At 36.7% G+C, this 19437-nt stretch overlaps 1 protein-coding gene across 27 annotated transcripts in view; it reads left to right on the forward strand.

Annotated features, from left to right (window-relative positions):
* DST (dystonin) overlaps window positions 1–19437 on the forward strand; it is a 486661-nt gene that overhangs the window by 303367 nt on the left and 163857 nt on the right. For 24 of the 27 annotated variants that reach the window (XM_027601381.2, XM_027601378.2, XM_027601372.2 and 21 more), the window contains 20 exons: window positions 1903–2022; window positions 4314–4409; window positions 4497–4624; window positions 7739–7832; window positions 8141–8295; window positions 9340–9805; window positions 9891–10019; window positions 10178–10255; window positions 10358–10519; window positions 10611–10715; window positions 12839–12934; window positions 13535–13660; window positions 14276–14428; window positions 14610–14764; window positions 14985–15111; window positions 15602–15785; window positions 16739–16896; window positions 17414–17592; window positions 18126–18264; window positions 19071–19264. In XM_027601381.2, the coding sequence (XP_027457182.2) occupies window positions 1903–2022; window positions 4314–4409; window positions 4497–4624; window positions 7739–7832; window positions 8141–8295; window positions 9340–9805; window positions 9891–10019; window positions 10178–10255; window positions 10358–10519; window positions 10611–10715; window positions 12839–12934; window positions 13535–13660; window positions 14276–14428; window positions 14610–14764; window positions 14985–15111; window positions 15602–15785; window positions 16739–16896; window positions 17414–17592; window positions 18126–18264; window positions 19071–19264 (3044 nt within the window). Of the gene's footprint in view, window positions 1–1902; window positions 2023–4313; window positions 4410–4496; window positions 4625–7365; window positions 7622–7738; window positions 7833–8140; window positions 8296–9339; window positions 9806–9890; window positions 10020–10177; window positions 10256–10357; window positions 10520–10610; window positions 10716–12838; window positions 12935–13534; window positions 13661–14275; window positions 14429–14609; window positions 14765–14984; window positions 15112–15601; window positions 15786–16738; window positions 16897–17413; window positions 17593–18125; window positions 18265–19070; window positions 19265–19437 lie in introns of those variants that run through there. The other 3 variants (XM_027601392.2, XM_027601393.2, XM_027601386.2) reach the window with 2 other exon arrangements.

Below are 19437 nucleotides of genomic sequence, written 5' to 3' on the forward strand. Positions count from 1 at the left end.
GATTCCTTTTTTTCTATTTTATTTTGAAGATTTTGGAGCCTATCTTGGTGAGCTCTCTCTTCTAGTCTCTTTCTCACCTCTGTGTGCTCTTGTTTCTACATTTATTTCCATTCTCTTTGTCTTGTTCTTTCTCTCAGAGGTTTTTCCTCTCCTGACCCCTGCGTAACTTGCTCCCACGCTCCTCCTCTGCTGTGATGTCTGCCAGCAAGTCCTTGTTGAGCGTTGCTTGAGACTGTTTCTTAGGGCCATTACTTGTCTTACCTTCTCACTCCCTTCACCCTGTTCCTGACTCTTACCCCTTCACACTAGAACTAGGACGACAGCTTTTTTATACTTTTCCATCTCCATTGTTTTTCTCTTCCCAGCAATACTGCACATTGTCACCAAATTGATCTTCCTAAAATCTGACGTCTTTAGCTTGATAACCTTCAGTGATCACATAGGGCTTGTAAGGTGAAATCCAGTCTAGATACTCTGACATTCAAAAATCTGCATATACCGAGGCACCTGGGTGGCTCAGTCAGTTAAGTGTCTGCCTTCGGCTCAGGTCATGATCCCAGGGCTCTGGGATGGAGCCCCACATGGGGCTCCCTGCTCAGTGGGGAGCCTGCTTCCCCCTCTGCCTGCAGCTCCCCCTGCTTGTGCTTGCTCTCTCTCTCTGTCAAATACATAAGTAGAATCTTTCAAAAAAATTCTGCATATATTAATTTGCTTACGTACTTTTTTAGGTTTAGTCTTTCAACACAGACTGTTTGCTGGTAGCCAGGGCATTTCTAGTTCAGAATCGTGACTTACTTGGGACTCCCTATCTTTTATCTTCCCCCCACCCACCAAAGAATTACTTACTGGTTGTTGCAGAACTGCTCAGGGACTGCCTTTTCCGAGAATCCGTTGGTGACCTTTCTGAGGCACATTTAAGCTTACCTGATTATTATCTCAACCCTTAGCATATATTACCTGTTTCAGGTATTTCAACACTTAATTAAATACTGCTTTTCATTTTGATTAACGGTTTATATTATGAATCTCTTGCCTCCCCATCTAGACGGTGACTCTTTGATAAAAGGTATTATTTCTTAAAGTACTAAATTCCTGTTGCAACACTTGGCACAATGCTTTGAACATAATAAGCACTCGTCAGATACTTAATTGAATATAGCAGATGACAGCCTTCCAGTTTCCTCCATTTTTAAAGTTTGTTTAATGAGTAATCCAATCGTATACATTTCCTATAGTTTTCATTCCTACTTACTTTCCTACATAGTGTATAGATCTTTGAGTTTCAGGTAGACAGTGGATTTTGATCTAGAAAGGTTGGCAGACAGTGGCAGCTAACCTGACTTGTAGATGCTATTATTTTCTCTCTCTCTTTTTTTTTTAAGATTTTATTTATTTATTTGACAGAGAGAGGGACAGCGGGAGAGGGAACACAAGCAGGGGGAGTGTGAGAGGGAGAAGCAGTCTCTCTGCTGAGCAGGAAGCCCGAAGCGGGGTTCCATCCTGGGATCACGACCTGAGCCGAAGGCTTAGCGACTGAGCCACCCAGGTGCCCCATTACTCCCTCTTCCTGGGTGCCTGGAAAACACCCCAAAATGATCGCAGTGTTTTTTCCTCCTGCATTTGGATACAGCCTCAGGAGCCTTCTTAACACAGTGCCCCAGGCAGCCACTATCTCTGGATCAGAAGTAGCACTCATTAGGCCACTCTTCATTGTCAAATGTTGCTAGCATGTTTTTAAAGCTGTTTATGTGGGACTAGGTAGAAAGTGAGAAGACATTGAGTTGGTTCCGACTGTCGGCTTAAAGACATATAAATTCACAGAATGACCTCTGACCAAGTTGTGTTAGATTTGAATGTTACTATCTGCAGATATGGATCTTTTCTGTCATTTTATTGTTTCAGGATGTTGAAGTCAAGTGGATTGAATACCAGAATATGGTGAACTACCTCATTCAGTGGATTAGACACCATGTGACCACAATGTCTGAGAGAACATTTCCTAATAATCCTGTGGAACTAAAGGTCTGTGTCACTGTAGAAGTTATGAAGGATTGAGTTGATTATTAAACTTTTTTTAAAAAATACTTTTATTTTATTTTATTTTTCTTTTAGAGAGCATGTGAGTGGGACGGGGGCAGAGGGAGAGAGAGAGGATCTTAAACAGACTCTGTGCTAAGCATGGAGTTGGACGCGGGGCTTGATCCCATGACCCTGAGATCATGACCTGAGCCAAAATCAGGAGTCAGATGCTTAACCAACTGAGCCACCCAGGAGCCCTGATTATTAAACTTCTAAATCATCTTATAATAATTCCAGAAGTTCAAGAAAAATTGCCCTTGGCAAGCCACTAGTAAATAAGCAATTTTTAAATTTATTCATCTCCTATTCAGAGAAAATGGAGGTAAATGTTAATAATTAAAACATAATAGCAGCAACATCTTAGAGATTTATAGTCCTTTAGTTTTGAATTGTTGAGAGTGATAACATATAATTTGAGAGACCCTGGAACTGACATGGCAGAAGTGTTTTTGGTGCATGGGGAATGCCTGGAGCCTACCAGATAGATGGCTGAGGCAGGGGTTGTCTCTGGGAAGCTGGGACAAGTTTAACAGTGGTTGGGAATGTGCCTGTGGTGGAACCCTGTTAAAAACGGCTTCGGAGGCTTCATTTTGTATAGCAAGAGGTGTATATTCTATTTCACCATGGAATAAAAAATATACACCTGACTTCCAGTATAAATGAATTCATTAGTAAAACATTTGCTACTACCTAAAAACAGGTCCACCTCTTTGAGGCAAAGACATTATAGAAATATAAAAGAATTATAGATATGTGCACTTATTGAAGAATATCATCTCGTTTTGTATATTTGGACTTGTAATAACAAAGTCATCTGCTTTATTTAAAAAAACTGATAATGTGAATATTAACAAGTCTAATTCCTTGAATGATAGGCTTTTTTTTTTAATATATATGTATCAAACTAGAATTGCAAGAACTGTAATAACCCAGGGTGGATCCTGCTAAAGTTACTCATTGTTGTTCATGCATCTGTACAGAATATCTGTTTAACAGCTTTTATTCACATTGCCACGGAGAGTTTGTCCTTGGCATGAAGTTCCTTGGCATGTGTCGATATGATGCTTTTTAAGTGTTCTAAAGTTGTTGTGTGATGTCTCCCTGTGTGGATGCGGACCTCTCCAGGGCCAGGAATATTTCCCCCTTTGTTCACCCTAGCCACCATGCGTGGTGTGTAGCACATAATGGCATTATATACTTATTTTCTAATGGACGTCCTGAAACATTGCATTTTGAGTTCAAAACAGTTTTCAGATTTCAAGTTCAACTTATTTCCAGATGGATTCTTATTGTCCAGACACTTGGGTAAATTTGTACTGGCTTCTGATGAATGCAAATTCTTAAAGTTTTGGAAGAAGTTTGAGGACTAGACAGATTACTTGCTGGTGCCTAGGACAGCACATAATACACGGAAGAAAACATCATGGGGAATGCCAATAATTTCATTAGCCAGCAAAACGTTGAATGGAATCCTTCAGAATCTGTGACTGCCTGAGGCTTTACAGGGAATTTTTTTAAATAACAGCATGAATTAAAATGAGATAATTAGTATGTACTTAATAAATGTGGATATGTTTTATCTACATAATTTTATGAAGGTCCTTTTTAATATAATAAGTTATTTAAGAGATTTTCAAATTAGTATCTACGAACCAGATAATTTAATTATATGGTTGAAACTTCTATAATAATAGCAGCAGTCAATAGCATCTATATTTGTTTATTAAAATATGTTTAACTTGGCCAATGGGACATTGAAACCAATGTTTAGCTATGTGATAAGAATTCTATTTTCAAGGATAGATCCATGATACAGAAGAGAACACTTTTTTCCTTTATAGGAATTGCATCAGATTATTTTTCCAAAAACTCAAAGCTAAAGTGCAACATTTGGAAAGTGCATCTTTCAAAGGATATGTTTTCTTGTTTGTATGTTGAGAGATTTTTAGTAGAGCCCTACTAAACATTGCCATGGTTTATTATTATCCAGATCCCTGCATGGCATGTGTTGAATCATGGCTCACATCAGTAATTACACCCTTGTCAAATCTTGCATACTGTAACCTAGTCACTGACTAGCTGGGAATCAGTATTGTCCTTGAGTGTCAGTTTTATAAAGGAATCCCACTGAATGCATATGACACAGTAAATAGCATTTGAAGTGGTAACATTACGTGGTAATGAAAATAGGTCTTTGAAGTTTGGGCCTTCATTTATTTTCCCTTTCATTTTAGGCACTTTATAATCAGTATTTACAGTTTAAAGAAACAGAAATTCCACCAAAGGAGACAGAAAAATCAAAAATTAAACGCCTATATAAGTTACTAGAGGTAAGCAGAAATTTCCTTTGTATTGTCAAGCATAATCCTTATTTTTTTATATCATTGCTTCATATTAAATTTTTTTGTTTTCTCAAGATTTGGATAGAATTTGGACGTATCAAACTACTTCAAGGTTATCATCCAAATGACATAGAGAAAGAGTGGGGAAAACTTATTATTGCCATGCTTGAGAGGGAGAAGGCACTTCGCCCAGAAGTAGAAAGGTAGGCTGGATGGAGGTGTTTTCTGCTGTGGATATCAGGCTGGGCGTGGGGAGGTGACTCTTTGTTCTCATGGAAGGGACTTAAGTTTTGGAGCCAGGCAGACCTCGGACCAACATTTATATTTTTCTTGTCCTAGGCTGTGTGACCCTGGATAAGTCACTTAGTCTTTCTGATTCTTCATTTTCTTATCTAGAAACTCTTCCAAGAGGTTTGAGGAGTAATCAGTGAAGTAATGTTTAAATAGGGACCCGATAGGCTGGGTTGGTGTGTGAAGTCTCATCTAATAATCTAAATTACCTGTGAGAATTTCCCATGCTGGCTTCAAAGTCATCAGGGCCTGGATCCAGAAGCCGATATGTAGGTCAACAGTTAACTTATTTTGTTTCTTGCTGTATTTTTGCTATGGCCTTCTTTCCATGGGGCAATGGAAATAAGAGTCTAGTCTGTCTCCACTTAGAGGGCAGTGAAGTGGCATCTAGAAAACACTCAGGAAATGGTTCAAATTCCCACTTCTACAAATGCATTTATTCCATGAAATCATCACTGACTCTATCATTCTCTCTCCCACTCCACCCAGTTGCCTGGGAAAGCACTGCTTAGTTGTTAGGAGACGTTTGTTGAATGGATTTGTCTCCATTACAGTACTTACCTCACAGCCTGACTTCGGCACTTGGGAAGGGAATTGTGATCTCTCTTCCTCATGAGCTGTGAGCTCCCTAGGAGCTGGGCCTCCCACTACAAGGCCTGTGTGGTCAGGCACGCCTCTCTGGCTGCCTCACACCGTCCTTGCTCTCTGTGGTGTAGCCACACTGTCTCTCAGGAGCCCTGATGTGCCAAGGTCCCGCCTTCCTCCATACACAAGATCTGTGCACCATCTGTTCCTTTGGCAGGGAACTCTCCTTCATCCTCCCTGTCTCTCTTCACTCCTGATAAATCTCAGATCCCGGCTCCAGTGTTACTTCCTCAAGAAACTTCCTGTGGTCTCCCAGCCTGGTTCAGATGTCTTGGTTATAACTCTCCTATTTACATGTACTGTTCCTTCATATCTCAGTTGTAATTTTATATGTATTTCTGTGATCGTTTGATTAAGGGCTGCCTGTTCACAGTTACGAGCTCCAAGAACATGGAGACAGACTTGTTTTTGCTGTCTTTCGTGTTGCCAGTGCTCAGTGCAGTGCCTGGGACACATAGAGGCACTTAGTATACTCATGTTCTTTGTGCCCCACACATGAGTTTCCACACTGTTGAAATAGGAAATAATGCATTGAAGATGCGAGAGCAAGTCTTAACTTGTCAGTCGTTTATTAATTACTGATTATATTCCTGTTAAAGTGTAATATTCTGTCTGCATAACTAGATCTAGATCCAAAATGAGCTTGAAATACCCAGGATGGACCTTTTATGGAGGAGATAATTTTGGGTGATTAAAATTACATGCTAAGCTAATCATCAGAAGTAATGGAAAAGTATGTGTGAGAAAGGATAGGGAGTAGATTTTTAGTTGTCAGAATAGTAGCCAGATTTTAATGGAGTGGTCAAGAGTTCAAGGTCCAGGAACTAGTCAGTCCTGGATTAGATTTTTAGCTCAACTTGCAAGTCATGTAATCTTCGACAAGTTCATTGACTTCCCTGAACCTCAGTTTCCTCATTTGTAAACAGACTGTAGTACTACCTACCACACTTGGTGGTTGAGTATGAGATGAGGTCATGCATATAAAATGATCAGTTTATTTCCTGGCACATAATAATTGCTTAGTAAATGCTAGTGCTGCTGTTATTATTTCATGCTTCTTTGGTTACTAACTGTATTTGACAGGATACTCTGAAATTTCCCCTTTCCTGCCATGTGAAAAGAAAAAATATCTACCTTTAGAGTGGGGAAGCCACAGTTTAGCTCTGTAGTTTTGGGAGTACGATAAAATGTTCAATGAGCTTGGTTGGATAAATGCCTTCATTTTTCTTGATGCAACAAGTTTTTTGGCATTAATGGTTAATTGCAAATAATAACTATGTGGCATGGGAATGTGTAAAAGATAAATGAGAAAGAACCAATGTTCTTTTGCCATGTAATAACCTATTGAAAGGAAAAACAAGCACAGACAAGTTGAATTTGCAAGCTTTGCATTGATATTCTACTTAGCACTTTGGCTTTTTAAAAAATATAAAGTGACTATGGTAAGATTAGAGGTAATCATTCCTGAGAATATGTCATATAAAGAAAGGCCAATGGCTACTTTTCTAGTTAATTTAACCTGATAAATGACATGGCGGTTAAAATGGAAATGAACTTTGTTTCTCATGAAACTCGTTTGTTATAGATGCTTCTAAGTACCAGTTTTTAGCCTTGTGTTACTCAGGACATACCTGGCCCTTTACAAAAGTCAGGCTGTGATTGAATATTTGTGTTTTTAAGCTGATGATTGGTATTGCCTGAACAGCCTTTACTAATTGTACCTGGGCTTCAGGGAGGCATCTGAGTTGTTTTTTAGGTGGCTGCAATGGGATGACTCTTGATGAAAATATTTGGCAAATCTTTTCCAGTGACGCCCTGATTAGCCTGCCTTGTCTGTACTTGTAGAGGTTTAATGCGGGCTACAAAAGGCAAACCTCAGCTAACAAACGCATGGCTTTAGGCGAGATTCTTTTGAATAGTTATCAGCATATTATTTGCTGCGTGTTAAGTATGCAGGTTGGAGCATATTTAAGGAGCCATTACGGCTGTGACATTTAGCTGCCGCTTTTCACCGTTAGAAGTAAAGCTTGTAGCAGACCTTCTACTTTTTCGTCTGCTTGGAATGATCAAAGAAGGAACATCGTTTCAGGACTAAAAATGCACAGTAGTAGTTACAGCTACCGAAGCAGCGATTCTGTGTTTAGTAACACTACTAGCACCCGGACTAGTCTGGATTCCAATGAAAACTTTCTCTCGGTTAATTGTGGCCCAACACTGATCAACTCCTGCATTAGCTTCGGCAATGAGTCCCTTGATGGACACAGGTATTGAGTCCTGGTCGTAGGATTGTTTTACTTTTTGGCGGGGAGGCATTTTTCAGGGGTGGTAAATTCTGTGACTTCAAAGGGAGAGGCTTTCATTTATTCTGTCTCTTCTTTTAGGTTGGAAATGTTGCAGCAGATTGCCAACCGAGTTCAAAGGGACAGTGTCATCTGTGAAGACAAACTGATACTTGCCCGAAATGCTCTCCAGTCTGTAAGTTAATTTTAGGAGCCATTGGGATTGTGGTGGAGGGGTCTGTACCTTTGGATGAACTAAAACTTTTGTATAACATTTGGTTGATTGTTGGTATTGTCTTCTACTGATACTTAAAGCTCGTTAAAGATTATTATGATCACTGTTTGCTCTCTTGAACAGTGCGCAAGAGAAAACATATTTTTGAACCAAAAGGGAAAACAGAGAAGACCCGAGTAGCTTTGCAGTCCAGTATTTTGAGTTTTACATTTGAGGCTAGTTTTGAAACTTGTTTCTTGGAATTAATGTTGAGTTCTTTTAAAACACAGGATTCTAAAAGATTAGAATCAGGAGTGCAGTTTCAGAATGAAGCAGAAATTGCCGGGTATATACTTGAATGTGAGAACCTTTTACGCCAGCATGTAATTGATGTACAGATTCTCATTGATGGAAAATACTACCAGGCAGATCAGCTGGTACAGAGGTAAGAGTCCTGCTTATTCGTACTGTCCTTCTGGGGAATTGCTTCGTGGACACTTGTGATGGGAATGGAGAGTGTGGCAGTTTTAGGAAATGTATTTCTTATGCTCTTTTCAGCTGAAAATGTGTATCACCTTAATTCTGATATATTTTGATATGTTAAATAGGTATTTTTTCTTCAAAGATAAGTAATAGGAAAAATATTTTATAGTACATACAATATTTGATAATGTAGTAACTAACATACGTCGAGTTAAAATACTTGTATGACATTTGAAAAAGGGAAAATATAAGGAAAGTATCCTTTATGACTCAATTTTTAAGTTTTCTATTTATCCTATTATGGAAATGTTTATAACAAAATGTTGGAAAAAAAATATATGACTTCTATCTCTGAGGAGTGGGTTTGGGGGTAGGGATGGAACCTTTTCAGGCTGTAGACTATATATGTTATAAATATATATATGAGATATATAAAGCAAAAGTTGTAAATGATGCTTTGACCTAGTAATTTTACTTTTAGGAGTTTATAATTTTAAATATGGAAAATATATAAATAAATATAGAAAAAAGCTTTTTGTTCATGTCAGAGATATTTTATAGTACCAAAATTTGGAAATATCCTACATGTCAAACAATAGGAGAATGATCACATTATGGTGTAGTAATTATATTCATTATAAGTGATGGTTATAAAGACTTTGTGATAGCCTGGAAAGTGCTTTAAGTACAAAGTTCAGTGAAAAAATTGTGATGCAAAATTTTATTAATATGATTATGGTGACTTTTTTTTAGTAGACTACTTTTTTGAACAGTTCAGGTTTATAGAAAAATTAATAGGAAAATACAGAGTTCCCATATGCCCCCTTTTAGCCCCCTTCCCCAATTACCAACAATCTTGCATTAGTATGATCCATTTGTTACCACTGTTGAGCCAATATTGATACATTACTGTTAACTAACTAATGTCCATAGTTGGCATTAAGGTTCACTCTTTGTGAAAAATGTCTTTTATATTATAGTTTATTCCTTTTGATTTTCTTTTCAGGGTTGCAAAACTGCGTGATGAAATTATGGCCTTAAGGAATGAGTGTTCCTCCGTGTACAGCAAAGGACGCATGCTGACAGCAGAACAGACGAAACTCATGATATCAGGAATTACTCAAAGTTTAAACTCAGGATTTGCACAGACCTTAAACCCCAGTCTGAACTCAGGGCTGACCCAGGGTTTAACGCCTTCCCTGACCCCTTCTAGTGTGACCTCAGGCCTGTCATCAGGTCTGACTTCCCGCCTGACTCCATCTGTCACTCCGGCTTATACACCTGGTTTCCCATCAGGGGGATTAGTTCCAAGTTTCAGTTCAGGAGTAGAGACCAATTCATTGCAAACTCTGAAGTTGATGCAGATCCGAAAGCCCCTTCTGAAGTCTTCTTTGCTGGATCAGAATTTAACAGAAGAGGAAATCAACATGAAATTTGTTCAAGATCTTTTGAATTGGGTTGATGAGATGCAGGTAAAAGAATGTTTATTCTTCCTGAAAGTTTCAGTCTTTATTCCTGTCAGTTTGTTTTTTAACTCTAGTATCTTTCTGTTTAAAGGTGCAGCTGGACCGCACTGAATGGGGATCAGATTTGCCAAGTGTTGAAAGCCATTTAGAAAATCATAAAAATGTTCACCGAGCTATTGAAGAATTTGAATCTAGCCTTAAAGAAGCTAAAATCAGTGAGGTATATGAATTTAAAATCTGTATATATTTCATTTTAGCTTGCTGTTGTTTTGCTCTTTTTAAATAAAGACCCTGTAACAGAATAATAGATGCAGTGAGTACGAGTCAGAATTCCTTAAAATCCCTAACTTCAATGTTTTTTTTTATCTTATATTATAGATTCAAATGACGGCACCTCTGAAATTAACTTATGCCGAAAAGTTACACCGATTAGAGAGTCAGTATGCAAAACTCTTGGTAAGGTTTCTTTTTTTTTAACTTTTTTTTTACTTTTATTAAGAATTTCCCTTATCTCTATATGGTCAAGACATGATTCTTATAATGATTTTTCTTATAAAGAATACATCCCGGAATCAGGAACGGAACCTTGATACACTCCATAATTTTGTAACTCGTGCAACTAATGAACTTATTTGGTTGAATGAAAAAGAAGAGGAGGAAGTCGCTTATGACTGGAGTGAAAGAAATACCAACATAGCTCGGAAAAAAGATTACCACGCTGTACGTACAGCCTTTGTCCTTGAATGCCAAAGTCGCATCTCAGGTTTAGGTCTATTTCCTAACCTCGCTTCTTCATTCTTTCTTACATTAGGAATTAATGAGAGAACTAGATCAAAAGGAAGAAAATATTAAGTCAGTTCAGGAGATTGCAGAGCAGCTACTTTTGGAAAATCATCCAGCCCGACTGACAATTGAGGTAAGTCAGAAAGTGTAACCGTCATGGTTGAATATTGACATTTGATGATTACTCTTCAGATTCTTTTATTGCTGATAAATTGAAAAATACAAACAAACTTTTATTACAGCATGGATCAAAAATAATGTTTCTGACAAATCATTGTGATTCTTGCCTTTAACTCTCTTGCTTTCTCTAAGTGTGTCACCCAGCCATCACTTCCAATAAAGGTACCTTTGTCAACTACCATGGCTGAAGAGATGTATTACAGTAAATATGAAGGATCTTGACTTCACAGACTTTAATTTTCTCATTTCTTCCTGACTGTGATATTGTGCAAGTGATGTAACCTACTTGCCTCCCTCACCTGTCCAAAATGGGGGTGATCCTTCTAACCAATAGAGCTGTGTTAAGAATGGGACAAATAACATACTCTTACTTAGTACAGTTTTTGGTACATATGTTCCCAGGAAGTATTTGTTATTATTACTTAGTAATTTTATTCATGGCTGGTTTTGCAAGGTGTACTGAAACAACAACCTGGCCAAGCCTCATGGCATAGTGCACACATTTCGAATCCAGAAGTGGAGAATTGGTGTGGATTTATCAGGTTTCCCATGTGGTAGTGGTAGTCTGTTTACTCTTTAGTCCTATTATATACTAGTTATGTGACTTTCTGAACATAAAGGGGCTTATATAGGAGCGAGAGGAGCGTCAAACATGGAGAAACATGGTAGATTGCCAGAGGGAACAAAGGGAGATGTGCTTAAAATGTGACATGTTTCAAACTCTCACGGTTGAGGAGAGGCATCTGATAGTCTTTGTTCACTGAAACTGTCACAGTACAAAAAAAAAGAAAAAGAAAAAGAAACTGCCACAGTACAAAAGATGAGTAAAATTCTAGACCTCAATAGGGTTTTGGGAGTGTTGTATTTGACCTTCTTCATATAAAAATGTAATCTTGCATGCCCATTGAAATTCCATATAGGAAGTTAAAGACACAGAAGAGTTGGGGGAACACTAGGGAAAGCAAATTAGAATACTGAAGGGTCTGGATACTCTTGTATGATAATAAACTAAAAATAGGGTATTCTTCAAGGTGGAGATGAAAACTGTTAGGGAATATGATTACAGGCTAAGAATTTTAATGGGACTGGGTAATGTGAATGTGAACCTGATTACTTTTATGTAGAGATGTTAATCTAATTAACTAAAAGTTTCTTGAGGGATAAAATTAAGCCTGAGTCATCTTTACGATTCCATTGGCCTATCCAGTGTCTTGTGGGTACGTGGCTAATATTTAGTTAATTATCAACACTATTTCATATGTTATATGAAGAAAGAAACTAATAATCTAACAACGTACAATATGTCTTTTATAGCCAATTTGCTGGAAGTAGCTTAATTTGAGGGCACAGTTAATAAGACCATGATGTGTTGCCAGATTTCCAGTGCTGCATTGTCTATTCCATTCAGAAAGCCTGCCTGAGCAGGAGCTCTGCAGGAGTTTTTCCAAAAGGGGAAGAATGACAGGCTTACTTGTGATAGTCATTAAAGCATCTAGATCGCCCTCTTCTGGAAGTCAGTGAATTGCATCTTAAATATAAAAGCGTGTTTTTGTTTTCTTTAGAAAGTAGATGTTTTTTCTGTTATGTTTTTGCTCTCATGAGAGATTTACTTTGTATTGAAAATTCAAGTAAAAATATTTTAAATAAAAATTCTTAGTATTATGATAATAACAGTTCCAGAATTACAGTGATAAGGGATTGCACTCTCTCTTCTCCTCTCTCCCCAAACTTCCCCTGGCAAAAGCAAACATGTAAGTCATCCCCCTCCCCCCAAGAATTTCTAGTTTTGTTTCTAGTTTTAGAAACGAAAACAAAGAGGAAACTACAGAACCATTTATTTCGGTCTGTATTTTTATATTTTTATTTTTATTTGTAATTTGTATTTAAATTTTTAGGACTGGCTTTGTGCAAGGAAGGACTCTTACATTAGAGGGGCATTTCACTACCCTAATTTTCAAGTCTTACTCTGTTACATCATCTGTTTCAACAGCAGAGTTTTTAAGCCTTTAAAAGCTTTGCTGTGTATGTATATCATTACTCTTCAGCTGGTTAGAGTATCTGTGTTTAATCTTGAAGGCCTACCGAGCGGCGATGCAGACGCAGTGGAGCTGGGTCTTACAGCTGTGCCAGTGTGTGGAGCAGCACATAAAGGAAAACACTGCATATTTCGAGGTGTGTGAATGGAATCACGTCAGGTGCTGGTATTGTGATTTTGCCTACTTACAGAAAGCATCGTCATGTTTAGTAAGGACATGTATGTAAAGTACGGGGGAAATAAACTGAAATATTTTCTTTGTAGGATATATGGGACATAGGTCCTCTAGGATCGATTGAAGCAATCTATTCAGGGGGAAATCCTTTAGAAACCTTTAAAAATGTCAGAAAAATCTTGATTTTGTAAATGTCTTTTATAAAGAAACGTTTAATTACAGAGAGCTCTTTTTTTATTTTTCAGAAGTTTTAAAATATTCTTGTAATTTCTCTCCTACTTAAAAATTATTTGGCCCCTCAAGTAAAACAGAACTTCGGCCAAAATATTATAGGGCCAAAACACAATATAGATATAAACTTTAGGCACTTAGTGTTTACTCATAATCATCCAAATTCAAGAGTTGTTTGGGTAAAGGAGTGATGTGACTATTAAGTGGTCTTGAGATTTTATTCTCTTCTCACTCACAAGGGGTCCACAGGGCTCTGGTACTCTGACTTGACAACTCTCTGCTTTACTGGCATTTGATATACTCTTAACTGCCAGTTTTCTTCTTTTTACAGTTTTTCAATGATGCCAAAGAAGCTACTGATTACTTAAGGAATCTAAAGGATGCCATTCAGCGGAAGTACAGCTGTGATCGATCAAGCAGTATTCACAAGCTGGAAGACCTTGTGCAGGAGTCAATGGTACTAGTACAGAAACCTATGCATTTCATCAGCCATGTATAATTAGGGTTAGATTAGTATTTCGTCATAGTTTTATTTGTGCAGAGCTTCATAATTTATTGGTATTCTTGATATATCCATCTCATTCGATCAAGCAGTTTTAGTATTTTTTGGTAACAAGTACAACAAAAGTGTTTTTTATGTGATTGCCTCAATATTTTAAGTGTTTTGAGAGTAATGTGTGTGTGTGTGTATGTGTGTGTGTGTTTAGTCACTCACTTCACGAATAATTGTAAGCACTTTTTATATCCTAGACACTGTTTTAAGTACTGGAGATACAGTAGTGAGGAAAACAGACAAGAATCCTTACCCTCCTGGTGCTTACACGCTAATGGGGGGAGCAGAAAATAAACATGATAAATAAGTAAAATATGTAGTATGGTGGTAAATGCTAAAGAGGAAAACAAACAAACAAAACAAGGGAGGAGAGATGCAAGAGGTGGTGGAGGGGGATTGAATGTTTAGACCAGGTGGTCAGGGGAGACTTTTGTGATGAAATTTTATTTGTGTAAAGCCCTAAAAGAAGAGAGAGGGCAAGTCGTTTACATTTTAAAATCTGTCTTATTTATTTCTTAGGAAGAGAAAGAAGAACTTTTGCAGTATAAAAGCACAGTAGCAAGCCTGATGGGGAGAGCAAAAACAATAATTCAGCTGAAGCCAAGGAATCCTGACTGTCCACTCAAAACTTCTATTCCGATCAAAGCTATCTGTGACTACAGACAAATTGAGGTATTCTAGAAATAAACCAGTTTCTGGCATTATTCTTATCTTTTAAAAATGAGGTCATATTGCTGACCAGTGGTAAAGTTTTGTACCTCAAAAAAATAAAACAAAATCCCAAGATTGGGTATGGTAAAGGATTAGTCAACAGTGATCTCATTTGGTTATTCTTTTCTTCGTTTAAAACCAGATAACCATTTACAAAGATGATGAATGTGTTTTGGCCAACAACTCTCATCGTGCTAAATGGAAGGTCATTAGCCCTACTGGGAATGAGGCTATGGTCCCATCTGTGTGCTTCACAGTTCCTCCACCAAACAAAGAAGCGGTAGACTTTGCAAACAGGTTTGTATACATTCGCTAAACACACAGAGCTGAGTCTGGAGGCTCTCTGAAGGTTAAAGAAACAATCCGTACTTTGTCAAGGCCCATAGGATCAGAAGGATCTAGAACTAGTAAACATGGGATAGTTTACAAACAGGAAGAAAAATTATAGCATGTTTTCAGAGGGAGTAAAAAGACTTAATCAAGTGTTTGGTTTGTTTGCTTTTTTCATGTATTTCAGAATTGAGCAACAGTATCAGAATGTCCTGACTCTCTGGCATGAGTCTCACATAAACATGAAGAGTGTCGTGTCCTGGCATTATCTCATCAATGAAATTGACAGAATTCGAGCTAGCAATGTGGCTTCAGTAAGTATGAATCTACACATCAGCCTAATCTGTCCAAAAATGTGGGGCACACTATCATGAGGGGTGGAGTTTGTATTTGTTCCAGAATGGGATGGGGTCCAGCAGATCCATGCTAATATTCATCCATTTAATAAATATTTGTTATAGACCTGCTATGTACAAGGCACTTTCCAAGAACGGGGGAAATCTGGAGATCACGTATTTCATTCAGTGCTTATTACATTTTGGTAGGGAGACAGGATATAGTGTTTGGACTTAGAGGGATGGATATAGTTTGATTTCATTTTTTGATGTTTTATAGCCTCGTTTTTCCTTATCTATTAAAACTTGTAATTGTTAATAAAAAATAACAATTTCAAATGGTTCTTCTATTTATGACTATTAATATGAGCTGACATACTCTAGAAAACCCCAACTTAAGATCTGTCCCATTTACATTTAGCTGTTAGTACTAAATCACTTGCTTACATGGGTCATTGGTCTTCTTTAGATAAAGACAATGTTACCTGGTGAACATCAGCAAGTTCTGAGTAACCTACAATCTCGTTTTGAAGATTTCCTGGAAGATAGCCAGGAATCCCAAATATTTTCGGGCTCAGATATAACACAACTGGAGAAGGAGGTTAATGTATGTAAGCAGTATTATCAGGAACTTCTTAAATCAGCAGAAAGAGGTAAGCATGGGAATCCTTGTATTTTTTTCCCCATAGGTGTTTAGTCTAGGCTCTTTTCTCAGTGGGAGTCAGTCTTCTGTGTGTTATGTCACTCAGCCTATGATAGGTGAACACAGGTGCTGGAACATTAAAAGCATTTGTGAGGTAGGAACCTGCAAGGAGGGATTCATTTATTTCTAAATCAGTTAATAAAAAGATGCCATCCAAGTAATGTGATAAGCATTGAATTCTTAACACATCTACTTTTCAGCATTTTCACTGTTTTGTAATGTAATGTTCAGAATAATCTTTTAGTTTTTGAAAAGATTCAGTTATTTTTCCATGTACCAAACCTGGATTTTTTTTTTAAATACTTGATTTTTTAGAGCAGTTTTAGATTCATAGCAAAATTGAGAGGAAGGTACAGAGATTTCCCATGACCAAGCCTGGATTTTATACAGAGGTTAAAGGGGAAAATTTTGTCTAGTTAACTTTTGTTAAATATAAAGTTTCTTCTGGACACTTTTGGTATTACTTAGAGACAAAAAAATATCATTAGTAATCTATTTAAAAAAAATTTTAAACATTAACAAATGCTTTACCTACCTTTCCTTTTTAAGGATTTTATTTTATTTTATTTTATTTTTTTTAGTTTTTCTTCAAAATTATTTTTTTATTTTAATTTTTTATTGTTAATCACGAGGATTTTTTTTTATTTTAAAGATTAATCTGTAGCTATGTAATTCAGATTTTTGTGAACATAAAACCGCATAATATATTACTTTCCTTGGACATCATAAATCAGAATTTGGCACTTAGAATAGCACTAGGGAAATTTTATTAATCATTCATAAATTGTAAGGTCGACTATTTTAAGGTTCATGTCCTTAGGGTGGGATTGTCCTTAGTTTGACCAGCAGCATCCAGAAGACAGAAAACAAAGTGTTTTCTAAACATTATATTTACTTTCACAGAAGAGCAAGAGGAATCCGTGTATAATCTCTACATCTCTGAAGTTCGAAACATTAGACTTCGGTTAGAGAGTTGTGAAGATCGGTTGATTAGACAGATTCGCACTCCACTGGAAAGAGATGATTTGCATGAAAGTGTGTTCAGAATCACGGAGCAGGAGGTGAGATTTGTAAAAGTGTTGAGACAGAATTAACTGAAGGTAAATTACTGTCTCAGTGACCTTCATAGTTAACTCCAGTCACTTCTCATGTACTCAGCTTTGCCCACTGGTCACTTTGTGAGTTCTGATTATATATTTATTGCTTATCATGAACTAGAATTCTATAATTCAGTTCTACCTTTGACTCAGGTAAATGTAGAAACGTGCACCCTTTCACCCACTATGATGGAGACTCTTGGGTTTTCTCATAGTGGAAGCCATTACATGTTTGTTGATCACCTGCTGAATGCAGAAGCACTAAGTTAGATGTTTGTGCCCAAGGAGATGGGCAGTAAAGGAATTACTGATTATAAAACTTGAATGCGTGGCTTAGTTTCCTTGATAAAGAAAAAGTAAAGAATATATAGCTTTTTAAGTCAGTGATTATAATGTAAATTGTGTGTTTTTAAACTGTTTTAAGAAAGATGCCCCATCTAGAGTGATAGCCTAATACCTATGTTTATTCTCTATTTTACAGAAACTAAAGAAAGAACTGGAGCGACTTAAAGAGGATTTGGGAACAATCACAAATAAATGTGAAGAATTTTTCAGTCAAGCAGCAACCTCTGCATCAGTTCCCACCTTACGATCTGAGCTCGGTGTGGTCATTCAGAACATGAACCAAGTCTATTCTATGTCTTCTACTTACATAGAGAAGTATGTAACCTCTGTCGTAGTATAAATTTGCTTCATACAGCTGTCATATTTATGTCTATATATAAATATATATATATATGCTGTTTGTTTAAAACATTCATTTTTATGAATGTAAATATTTCCTTTTTTGTCTTAATAAAAATTATATTAATTATTTCCATGGAATTATTATACTTCATGTTGAAAGGAAATGGGCGTCAGAGATTAGGGCGTATGTATGATCGTCCCACATTTTGCCTGTGGGTTTTAGTCCCTCAGCTTTTGTAGCCTGGAGGACTGGTCTAAATAAGGGTTGAAAGAAGACCAACTTACCCTGGAATCTCTTGCAGAATACCGTCTGCAGGGCAGGCCGTGGATTGGAGCACACACCCTCCATTAAGAAGAGTTAGCTGGATGTTAATCTCGTAGTAAATTTGTCCATGTTCCAAGACGAAGAACGTGTTCTATCATGCATCGTAATGGTGCTTCAGGACTGTGTTATTGGAAGATAAACATTTACTAATAGGAGGCTATTGTTGCATTCTCTTTTTTAGACTGAAAACTGTTAATTTGGTGTTAAAAAACACTCAGGCAGCAGAAGCCCTTGTAAAACTCTATGAAACTAAACTGTGTGAAGAAGAAGCAGTTATAGCTGACAAGAATAATATTGAGAATCTAATAAGTACTTTAAAGGTATGTACCTTCCTATCGCTATATGCTAAGATCATACTCGAAAAGTATTTTTCTAGCACCTAGATCTTCAAACATCAACTAGTAAATAACTTAATTTGAATACATTTATATTCATTTCATATCTCTGTGTAACCATAGCTTAGTGTAAATAAGTCATTTGTAGTTTCAGGAGAGTTCTTCTCATTTGAAATTTGCATCTCTTTGTGGTAATAGCTTTTTATAATCAATTCATGTCAGCAAAAGGAATTGAAGCTAAAAATTAAATTATTTTTAATGGATTCTTTTGCTGAAAGAGGTAGTTATTTTAAGATATCAAGGAGGTAAGTACAGGAGTTAATTCAGGAAAGGAAAAAGACTGGTAGTTGTATTCATCTCTATTGATATTTCCACGTATAAAGCATTGAGTGTGAAATTATTGCAAAGTAGTTGTGAAAAATTATCTCATTAATTTTTAATGCATGTATTCATTTTTAAACAATGAGATTAGTAGGTGTTTAAGAAACAGGCAGTTAAAAAGACTTACAGAGGTAGCAAACTTGCTTGTGGAATATATTTTGTTTTATTGATATGCAAATTCTATTAGGCTAAACTTTATAAAACTTTTTTTTAGATCAAAGTGCAGTCAAATATTGACAGTTTCATATGGTTCAGCCTAATATATCATTTTTGTATATGGAAGATAGTCTTTCCTTTATCTGATTTTATATCAGTCATTTCTAAATAAATTGTAAAATGAGGTAAATAATGTGTTTACATAGTGAGTGGTTGACACATTTTTATAACTTTCACCAATTAATGTATTTTAGCAATGGAGATCTGAAGTAGATGAAAAGAGAGAGGTATTCCATGCATTAGAGGATGAGTTGCAAAAAGCTAAAGCCATCAGTGATGAAATGTTTAAAACATATAAAGAACGGGACCTTGATTTTGACTGGCACAAAGAAAAAGCAGATCAATTAGTTGAAAGGTGGCAAAATATTCATGTTCAGATTGATAACAGGTTAGTATCCTTTTTTGTTCAGTCACAGCACAGATTTAATGTTTATCCTTGTATTCTAGGTAAAACCTAAACTTAATAGGTTTTTTAAAAACTTCCATAATACAGTTAATTTCATATAGTTACCTTCCATATATAGTTGTTTGTGTTAATTGCAAGAGCTCAACTTAATTATA

The sequence above is a fragment of the Zalophus californianus genome, chromosome 7, assembly GCF_009762305.2.
Source record: "Zalophus californianus isolate mZalCal1 chromosome 7, mZalCal1.pri.v2, whole genome shotgun sequence".
Taxonomy (NCBI): domain Eukaryota; kingdom Metazoa; phylum Chordata; class Mammalia; order Carnivora; family Otariidae; genus Zalophus; species Zalophus californianus.